At 38.2% G+C, this 10,856-nt stretch overlaps 2 protein-coding genes across 2 annotated transcripts; both read left to right on the forward strand.

Annotated features, from left to right (window-relative positions):
• The first annotated feature begins 450 nt into the window (after positions 1 to 450).
• LOC102211683 (poly [ADP-ribose] polymerase 11-like) lies at positions 451 to 5,923 on the forward strand. Its single transcript, XM_013910912.1, has 8 exons — positions 451 to 650; positions 906 to 1,030; positions 1,611 to 1,731; positions 1,915 to 1,990; positions 2,323 to 2,452; positions 2,651 to 2,817; positions 4,746 to 4,897; positions 4,982 to 5,923. Exons 1-8 carry the CDS (start codon positions 605 to 607, stop codon positions 5,296 to 5,298), a joined length of 1,134 nt encoding a protein of 377 aa, XP_013766366.1. The 5' UTR covers positions 451 to 604; the 3' UTR covers positions 5,299 to 5,923.
• Positions 5,924 to 7,450: 1,527 nt separating this feature from the next.
• Positions 7,451 to 9,428, forward strand: LOC102211971 (poly [ADP-ribose] polymerase 11-like). Its single transcript, XM_005733459.1, has 7 exons — positions 7,451 to 7,782; positions 7,872 to 7,986; positions 8,071 to 8,140; positions 8,266 to 8,329; positions 8,455 to 8,588; positions 8,667 to 8,818; positions 8,916 to 9,428. Exons 1-7 carry the CDS (start codon positions 7,687 to 7,689, stop codon positions 9,212 to 9,214), a joined length of 930 nt encoding a protein of 309 aa, XP_005733516.1. The 5' UTR covers positions 7,451 to 7,686; the 3' UTR covers positions 9,215 to 9,428.
• Positions 9,429 to 10,856: the final 1,428 nt, after the last annotated feature.

The following is a 10,856-nucleotide window of genomic DNA, read 5'->3' on the forward strand; positions in this document are numbered from 1 at the left end:
TTACATGAGCTAAGCGAACAAGCACCGCAGTCCGAAATGATAACAACGGTGCTAATGTTTGTATTAATAGTAAAGTATTAATTATAAATTGGCTTTGTAGTGTAGTACGAGACAATCAGGTACCAAAAAAATTAACTTTGCTGTCATTATTTAGCTTACATAATATCTAATGTATTTGTTTTATTGACTGCACTGAAAAACAAGTAAGTCAAAAATGACAGGTTGAGCTAATTATTACCCCCGATTTTTAGATTATTACAGCGATTTATTTTTTTTAAGGGGAGGGGGAGTAATGACTTCAGTAAGTAAGTTTCCATACAGTCCTCTTATTTTATTTTATTAACTTTTTTAACTGCGTGCGTAACTTTAAAACGCCTGAGCCGTATAACATTGCACCGGTAGTGCGCCTGTCAGGACAAACTCCGGGAAACAGTCCTGATTTCAGGGAGGGAGGAGTTACATGACGTCGACGCTTTGACGTGGAGTGTATGACGAACGGGGAAATAAAAGTAAACAACGCCTAGGATAACGAAAATGGTTTTTGGCGTTAGTCCCCCAAGCTTAGACGGAACCTGTGATTTTTCTGAGGCTTTGTTGATCATGTATGAAGGCTTTGTTTTCCGATAAGGACAGAGGCAGGCTGAAAACTGGTAAGACACCAGTAGAGTCGAGATGAGTCGGGTGCGGCATCCGCTAATGATAGCTTAGTTCAACATGGCAGTTTCCTGTATTGTATGAAATTGTTTACAGGATGTAATGCTCTCACGACCGTTGCTAAAAACAAGTCCTCAACGTCAGGACTGTCTGACGACCAAAACACCACCTTAGGCCCTCCCCCATACTTTCTTGTATTTTAGTTGCTATTTGCCTAAGTGTGTTGGCGTGTTTTCACTTATTAATTTCAGATTTAGCTATGTTAGCCATCAGATCGTCAGAGGAGGAGTCCACTGAGATTGAGGAGATGGACACCTCAGAGCCCAACTGGTGCTGGTTCTACTTGGCTGAGTGTGGAGTGTGGCATATGTTTGAGGTAGTTCACATGATACCACAACTTTATACACAATAGCAGACTTTGTAACTGGCTTTACTCTGTACGCCCAGCATATCGCCCCTCCTTTGGTCGTATTTTGCCAGACTCTGCAGGTTTTCATTCTCCCTTTTAGCTCATCAATACATTTATAGGAAAAAGAAAAACAAAGAAAAAACATTGCCTTGGGTTGATTGTAGGGAGGCAAAAAAACTGGCCATCATGTGCCAGCAAACTGCCATTCTCATTTCCAAACACTACATATGTGTTAAACTGCAATTAAAAGGAATTTAACAATGATGCATCAAAAATCCATGAACACATTTAAAATGTGTTTTTCTGGTTTATCAGTTTCTGACAGCGAGTTACACTCAGCTGTCTTATTTATCCCACCAGTAGCTCAAACCTCCAAATATATATGTATCGATTTACAAGACAAGCTTCAAGTCAAACCAAAGAATTGATGTTTTTTCAGATAAATTTTAAGCCTTTGACCTAAATAAAGAATCAACTCTCTTAACTAACTGTTAATTAACTGATTGGCTGGTTAACCCTTTTTTTTTCCCTTTTATTTTCCTGTCAGATTGATCCCAGTGCAGCCTGCTCTGTGACCAGCGCTCAGATTGAGCAGTGCTACAACAGGAACCAGCGTGGTGTGATGGAGTTTTACACAGCCAAGTACACATACAGATTGGACTTCTCAGGTGAAAACTCATGAGTTAATTAAAGTAATTCTAAAGGTACTTTATCCAGGCTGAGAGTGTTAAAGCTTTTTTAAAGGAAATCCCGTCGCATCAGTTCTATTGAGGATAAGTTAGTTTTTCTGTTGTTTATTTTGTTAAAGAAATTGCACATGAACACCTAATTGTCATTAAATCCCCAAACAGTTATGCGACAGATAAATGTAACAACAGGAAAGCAACGGCCGATCAAACGTTCCCTCCACTCTGCAACTGGATTTAGGTAAGATTTGATGGTTTGAGTGTACATCCAGAGAGCCTTTTTATAATTTGGTTTTATTTACTTGCTATCATGGAAAAGTTATGTTAAAGGGGTTTAAGAAGACCATGTATTAAATGGAAGTTTAGGGGTCAAGCATCTCTTGTCCTTAAAATCCTGGAAATGAAAGTAACAAAAGAAAAGGGAACAATTGCCTTTTTCCCTCCTTTTTTTCGTTTTTCTTTTTTTTTTGCAAGCGTTGAATTATTTTTGTGTGAGCATAAAGCAAACACATCCATTCTCATTCTGATGCAGTGATTGGTTTACTGACTCTTCTCCTTTGCTGATCCTCCCAGGTTTATTTGTGATAATCTCGCCTTGCCTGTTCCCTGTCACTGGGAAAGAATAAACACAGATGAGCCCTATCAAGTGAGTACAGAAGTACGGAAACACATCTTATTGTTCCACTTAGCTTCGTTCACACATGTTTAGTATTGAGACGATACCTTTATGTTCTTTTGATTTCTGATGTAAAAATAGTGGCAGACTGGTCAAAACTTTTAGACAGGTGTGCATGTGATTGTATGCGGTGTTTTGTCAGTCCAGAAGTTCCCAACTTTGTTCAGTCTGAGGTCAAACATTTGCAAATGAGAGAGAAAAAGCGGAATATGAAACATACTGCAGAAAAGGGTAGAGCTGTGTGAGTGTTTCTTGCCTTTGCAGCTCATCCAGCTTGGCAGAGACACATATGAATTTAAAGAAGTAGCCAGACTGTATGAAAGAACAATGGATCATCCAATTAAATCCATCCAGAGGATCCAGAACCTGGATTTATGGGAGTTCTTCTGCAGGTAGAATATTATTTTCTACATTTTTGTGAGGAAAAATATTTCCTTGTATATACTGCCTTAATTACACTTAAATTGCACTCCATTAGTGACACTGGGAAAATTGTAAATTCTAGTTTTCCCAAACTTCCAATAAAGATGCTGGCTTTTTTCTTAGCATAAATTAAAGAATTGAACTGAATTCCATGAATCCACCCCTTTCAGCCGATGTCTTCTTCAAGCTCGTCTCCTGTGCACAATGTGCACTTGTTTCTAGATCATTTCATGGAAATTGCCAGTATGCATCTGTAATTCACACTGGATCACCTGCACTGTGTCAAAAAGGCATCTCTTCAACTTGAATGTAATTTAATTTTCATTTTATAAAGGAAAACAAAGTCTTTTGAATAGGGCAAAGGAAGTAAAACTCCTGCTTTTACAGTGCTGGCTGTGTGGGCATGCAGTGGCATGTTGGCAACCGCTACAGTTCAGGGTGTTTGTGCCAAATTTTTTCTCAAAAATGCCCCAGAAATGTAATGCCAGTTTGACCCCGTGGGACGCGGTTGAACAAATTAATTCACTAAAAGGCATTGGTTTATACATATACCTCCGAAAACGCTTTGTGATTGGGAGGTTTCTGAGCTGGCTGCTCATTCCGGCCTCCTAAAAAGGCAGAGGACTTTTTCTTTTTTCTTTTTTTTTGTTTGATAATAACCATTCAGCGGAATTGGAACCTTATCCACTTCAAAGCCCACGTTTGTACATATTTCTTATAAATTGTTAGATTAAACTTACCTGCATTGCATTATATTCACCTCGTGGGGAATCCACGAGGTGAATATAATGCAAGGTGACTGGGTCAGAAACAAAAGCTGTTTTCAGTCTTTTTCACTTGCTAGCACATCCTAACCTGTCAACACACAATAAATTACTATACTGTTGTTATTATTATTGTTCTTATTGTAAACATATATGTATTGAATTTTGTATTCATAAACATCCAACACATTAAACACCTTAAACATATGGCAGTAAGAAAGCACTAAGAACACAAGACATTCAAAAAACAAATAAAAAAATAATTTAAAAAATAATAATATTAATAATACTAAAGGAAATTAAAAACAATATAAAATAAAATACAAAAAAAGTACAGGATAGTCTATACTGTATACATTCCCAAATTTAGTTGCATATTTTCATTGCTTCACTCTCTCTCCAGTTCCTCAACGTGTCCAGTCTTTAATAGCTCCAGAAAAATCAAATAATTCTGATGATCTTTTCCTAACCACATAGGTCAGTTTCTATTATTGTTCTCATATTGTTATTGTTTTAATGGTACTTATATTGCACCTTTCGGCTTAAAATAGTACTTTACAAGTGTCGTTCACCCATTCACAAATACATTCATACACTTCTTTTATCTATACCTAAGCCCTTTCTCACATTCACACTGCGACTGATGTATCAGGGTCAACTCGGGGTTTGGTGTCTTGCCCGAAGATAATTCAGCATGAAAACTGTAGGAGTCAAGGATAAACCAACTGGCCTTCCAAGTCTGTAGACAATGCGCTCTACCACCTGAGCCACAAGTGCTAGAGACTAGGGGCATTGGTGCAAGGTATTCATCTTCACAGCTGACAGCCCACAGCCATTTCCAAACTGTTTAATGCGTTTGAATTTAATTGAAGTTTGCTTTCTGCACTGTGTACAAGTGGTCCAAGCAGGCCTTCCAGGAAATGATCTAAAAATAGCAGCAGTACTGGAAGTGATATAGAGGTGCACAAGGTGAAAATCCTGAATTGCATAGATGGGGCAAAATTTAAATTGGGTATGATTTTTGCTCTTCATGGGAAAAGTTGCTTAACTTTTCACTGATCAAACTTTGTACAGTCGTGCAGTATCAAAGTCATTATTTGTTTTATGTTGTCATTCCTTGGTGCTCCTCTAAGGAAGAAAACACAGTTGCGAAAAGTCAAGCGAACACTGGATATTGAGGAGCGAATGCTGTTTCATGGCACGGGACACAGCAATATACAAGCTATATGTACATTTAACTTTGACTGGCGGCTCACAGGAAGCCATGGCGATGTCTATGGCAAAGGTAGATCTTTTATGTTGTATCATGAAAGACTTTGCTACTCTCCTTTTGTCCAGTTTTAACATTGTGCTCTTGTCTTTCCTGCAGGGAGCTACTTTGCCCGCGATGCCAAATATTCCAGTAAATTCTGTCACACCACAGGGAAACACAACACGACCTTACAGAGACATGGACTCGCACCACCGATATTTGCGAGTGAGCCGCCTTATAAGACCATGTTCCTGGCCAGAGTGCTTGTTGGAGAATACACAGTTGGTCATCCAATGTACTGCAGACCACCCTCTAAGGATGCCAGTTTCACCAACTTCTATGACAGTTGTGTGGATGATATGGCCAATCCAAAGATCTATGTCATTTTTGACAGTAATCAGATTTATCCAGAGTATCTGATTGAGTTCTACTGATGCCTAAGAAAATGATGCCAACTTTTTTTTTTAATAAAGGCTGGAAAAGCTAGGATATGAAATTAGATGACAGGATAATTGATTTCCATGACTGAATGGAGCATGGGTCATCTAAGTGCCTTTGAAGAAGTTGGTAAGACAGTAAGGACTTTGTGTCAAATTGTATACTGTACAGCATACATAATTGGACCCAGAAGTTAGAACGTTTCCATGACTTCAAAAGATGCTAACCGAAGACAGTCTTTGTGCTGTTTTTATCTTTAATCCTGAGTCTATGCTTGCTTACTGAATATGTGTGCACATTTGCTTAGATAAAATAAGAGTGGTGCTTGCAGCCTGTAGATCATAGGCAATATCTGACCACCGGCTCCATCACTCCCTCTACTTCCACAGTGCCATACATATGCTTCTTTATAAATCCAAGAACATGCTCTGCTCACTCATTTTGCACCATGTTCTGAAAATCTGTGTCTAGTAGTACCATGTATTATATAAGCATGGATTTTTGTTCATGTTTTTGTCATAAAAACGCTCCTACCTCTGCATTTTTTTATCTTGCACTTTTCCGCCCTTTCCATGAAAGGTTTTGTAATTGTGTCATATTGACATAAACATGTAAAATGTGTGATGTCGTCCCTGAGCAATTCATTTCTGTGCATCTTTTCTGACCGCTGAATTTCATTGGGGTTTTCAACCAAGTTCGTCTGTCCATCCGTTTTCTGAATTAGTTTGGGTCTGTCACATTCATAACAGAGAAGCAATCAATCATTCATACTCACATCCACATGTATGGCCAAACTAGGATCACAGATTAGCCTAAGATATATAATACATTGCCAAAGGTATTCACCCAGCAGTGCAGATATTGAATTAAGGCGTTCCAATCACTTTCATGGCCACAGGTTTGTAAAATCCAGCACCTAGGCGTGCAGACTGCTTCTACAAACATTTGTGAAAGAATGGGTCAATCTCAGGAGATCAGTGAATTCCAGTGTGGCACTGTGATAGGATGCCGCATTTGCAACAAATCCAGTCATGAAATTTTCTCATTACCAAATATTCCATAGTCAACTGTTATTGGTAACAGCAACTGGTGACATCAGCAAAATAGCCACAAAGTCTTAGGCCACATAAAATCCCACAGCACAGCTGAGGGGCATAGTGCCGCAGAGGTTGTCAACTTTCTGCAGAGTTGATCACCACAGACCTCCAAACTTCATGGCCTTCAGATTGGCTCAGAAACTCAGCATAGAGAGATTCATGGAATAGATTTCCATGGCCGAGCTGCTGCGGTGGTTGCCAGGAGAACGGTACTTGTCGGACCTCACTGTGCCAAGTTTAAAGTTTGTTTGAGGAGGAATGATGCTGTGGGGTTGTTTTTCAGGAGTTGGTTCGCCCCCTTAGTTCCAGTGAAAGGAACTCATAATGCTTCAGCATACCAAGCCAAGACATTTTGAACAATGTCATGCTCCCAACTTTGTGTGAACAGTTTGGGGATGGCCCCTTCCTGTTCCAACATGGCTGTGCACAAAGAAAGGTCCATAAAGACATGAATGAGGGAGTGTGGTGTAGAAGAATGTGACTGGCCTGCACTGAGTCCTGACCTCAGCCTAATAGAACACCTTTGGAATGAATTAGAGCAGAGACTGTGAGCCAGGCCTTCACGCCGCATCCTTGCCACAAAGGCACAGGGACACCCCAGGCAGGATAAACCCTATTGCTGTGAGGTGATAGCACTGCATCACCGTGTTGCCTCCAATGAAGTTAATTTTTAAATTGTAACAATTCAACATTGAATTTAATTTCCAAGTCATCTGGGTTTGATGTTAAAACCTGAGTAACGCAGGTTTATTTTTGCACTTTGTATAATTTTAAAAACAAAAAAATGTGCTCAGCACACTGTTGTTGTACTGTAATGTAAAATTATTTTTTTGTGTGCATTTGTTCAATTAATTGTATGACCATGTTTGTATGTGTTTTCGACCTGCGACAAGGTGATGCCACAAGGTGGTGCACTTGTGGTACTTTGAGTTTATTTATATTAAATGTATGGGGGGGAACATCTTACAGCTATGCGTGTGTTAAGCTATACTTGTCTGTAATTTGCATGTCACAATTAATAAATTTTTCAATTTAAACACATAAAATAATTATTGTAGCCCATCTTTCAGGTTAGAAGACTGAAAACAAATTATATTGTGCATGTAATGTCACATGATCTACTTTGCCTTCTAGGGCTATGTAGAAGGTGTGTCTATGAATGAGATTTGAATCATGAGGAGTCAGAAACACCAGTAGTTAAGTCATAGAGAGGAAGCAGGTTAATTTTTCAGCTTTTTCTGTGATATAATCAGTTACATTTCTGACAACAAGAAACAGCAACAAAAGATGTTGGAAAATACATTAGTGGAATATATGGATACATCTGACACCCCTTGGTGCTGGTATTACCTTGCTGACTGTGGACAGTGGCACCAGTTTGAGGTAATTTGTGTATTTCTTTAGATCACATTATCTGGTTCCATAATGTCAAGTAAAGCTTATGTTTCTAGTGTCTTGTCCCTTTTCTGTAGGATGACCCCGATCTCCCCTTTAGCAGTGAGGCTGTTGAAAATTTTTACCTGAAAAACTCCAAGGCTGTTTTAAACACATCATCTTTCAGTTACAGGGGCCAGATTGATTTCTCTGGTAATTTTTGTGCATTTTCATCCTCACAGTCTTCATTCACACATTAAGAACTTGGCTCAGATTAATACATGTGTTTTTGTGCAGCGATGCTACTGACAGACCTCACCGCAGGGAGGCAAAAAAGAATCAGGAGAAGCTACAACACAGAAAAAAGGTAAACAAGAAATGTACATTCTCAATTGTAACAGCAGTGAGGTTTACAAGTTAGCGTCAGTATAGTTTCTATCAAAATGAAAGTGAAAGTTTCAGCACAATGGAAACTTAACTCTCCTCCGGCAGGTGTTCCTGTTTCAGCCTTGCTCCTGTTTTCTGGGAATCGTTTGATCCCGAATCGCCATACCAGGTGACAAAAATGTTACTTAATGTCCAAAATATCTACAGCTAGAGCACAAATATACAATACAGTTAGAAGCATAGATTAAAACCGCAGATATTTCAGCAATAACTGATTTCGGATACTTTTTAAAGTTAATCCCTCTGAGTGAACACTCCCCCGAGTATTGGACAGTGAAACATTATGTAAAGACCGATGGGCTGTTGGACAGAACCATTCTGTCAATCAACAGGATACAGAATTTGGATCTTTGGGAATTATATTGCAGGTAAGTTAAGTTTTACACTATGTTTTTTGTTAATAATTTCTTTTCTTTATTACCATTATTTTTCTATTTGCATCAAAGGAAAAAGAAACAGCTGATGAGGATTCAAGGCATCAAAGAAATTCAAGAGAGACGACTCTTTCATGGGACTGATATTAAAAATGTGGATTATATTTGCAAGTATAACTTTGATGTACGGTTAGCTGGACAACATGCCCACGTATTTGGCAAAGGTAAGTTCATTGTTTTGTGCAAAAATGAATTTCTAACTCTTTACCATTTCTTCTGTCTTTTTTCTTCCCAGCTGATCTAAGTTTCTTTTTTACATAGGAATTTATTTTGCCAAACATGCAACATTAGCCGACAAATACAGTCCGAGCAGCTTGGAACCACTGCCAGTTTATGGCAGGAAAACACAACTTGTACACTCTGGAGAAACTAAAATTATATTTTTGGCTCGGGTGATGACTGGAAAACCAGTTGCTGGACGATCTCATTTCCAAAAACCCGATCATGGGAGTCCTGAAAACTTGCATGACAGCTGTGTTGATGATGTCTCTCATCCTAATATTTTTGTCGTTTTTGATCCAAATCAAATATATCCGGAGTATGTGATTCAGTACAGCTGAGCGCAACATGTGCAAGATCAACATGGCTACCTCAAACGGTACATTTCAAGCACAACTCCTGATGGCTTCAATGAAGTTTTTACAGCATTTTGACTACATTTTAAACATTTTTAGAAAAATTTCCAGTAAACTAGGTCGTTTTCAGCAAGATAATCTGTCAGCAAAGTTATCGTTACATTTCATTACTTTGGATCAGAAGTACTAATAAAAATGAGTTTACTTACCAGGTGCTACTGCTTAGTATTAGAATAGTTGAATATAATACTTGTGGTCATGTAATGTAGATTCCCATCTAATTTATTTCTATTTAATTTAGTAATAATATAGCTTCATAAATAAATAAATATGCCAGCAGAACCAAATCAAAGTCTACATGTGTGTTTATTCCTGTTCTAATGTTTATGTTTGTATTTGTGCTGGACATAACATTCACACGCATTTTAAAATAACATGCGAGGTTAAAGAAATCAAATTGTTGTTCATCTTTTTTACATATATGTGGACAAAAAGCTTTCATGGGGCTCTGTGAAGGATGTGGAAAAACAACGTATGATTCAGTTACTTTAGAAGCACCTTTATCAGCAATAACCTGAAATAATAATTTTATGTTTGATTCCGTCAGTCTTTCACATAAGAAATTGAAATTGTAAAGAGATTTTGATCTACTCTTCTTTACAGAGTTCCTTCACTTTTTGAGGTTTGTGAGCAGTTATTTATGTTCAGCTCTCTTAAGGTCACGACACAGTATTTCATTCACGTTGAGTTCTGGTCTTTGACTAGACCACTGCTTTTTTTAGCCAGTCTGTTGTAGATTTGGCTTGGCTTGGGATTGTAGTGTTGCACTTACCCAATTTTGGCCAGGCTTTAGTTGGCAGACAGATGGCCTCAGATTTCACTCTAGTACACTTTGGTATACAGACTGCATACCAAAGGCTGACTGCAAGGCTCCCATATACTGATATACTGTAGCTACAAAATAAGCCCAAATCATCACCCCTCCCCCTCCGTGCTTAACAGTTAATATGAGGTTTTTGTATAGATATGTTTTCACCAATCTCACCCTCATGTTGTTGGGATAGACTCCAGCCCCCCTTGGATAAGCTGAAATGGATGGATGGATTGGTGTTGTCAACAAATATTGCTGTGCAATATTGCTAAACAACTCCATTTCGGTCTCATCTGTTCAAAGGACTTTGTTACAGAGGTCTTGTGGCTAGTTCAGAAACAACTCCAAACAAACCATACTGTTCAGTCTTTTTCTAAATGTACTGTCATGTAATTATACAAAAAATGTCTCATTCTAGGAGTTTTTTTATTTTACGACATCAGAAAAGTTAATCAACTATTGAGATTTTAAATATTTTCATGCTATAAACACAGTAACCTACACACAGATATTCATTTTGTGAGATTTTGCCAGCTGTGCATGTTGAGAACCAAACCTGCACAATCAATAAATATCACAGAGAACATCTGTGCCCATCTGCTCCAGCAATAAAACAGCATTAAGCACAAAATCTTCCTTATGTGAAAGAACTCATTACATGTGCTATAATATTTCTAAATTGGTACAGTTAAGGCTACGAAACGCGTGTTCATTATAGAAGTTTCTGTTTCACCACAAAACAGAAACTTCACTTGA

Source organism: Pundamilia nyererei, unplaced genomic scaffold, assembly GCF_000239375.1.
Source record: "Pundamilia nyererei isolate P.nyererei 1_Seehausen unplaced genomic scaffold, PunNye1.0 scaffold00052, whole genome shotgun sequence".
Classification (NCBI taxonomy): Eukaryota; Metazoa; Chordata; class Actinopteri; order Cichliformes; family Cichlidae; genus Pundamilia; species Pundamilia nyererei.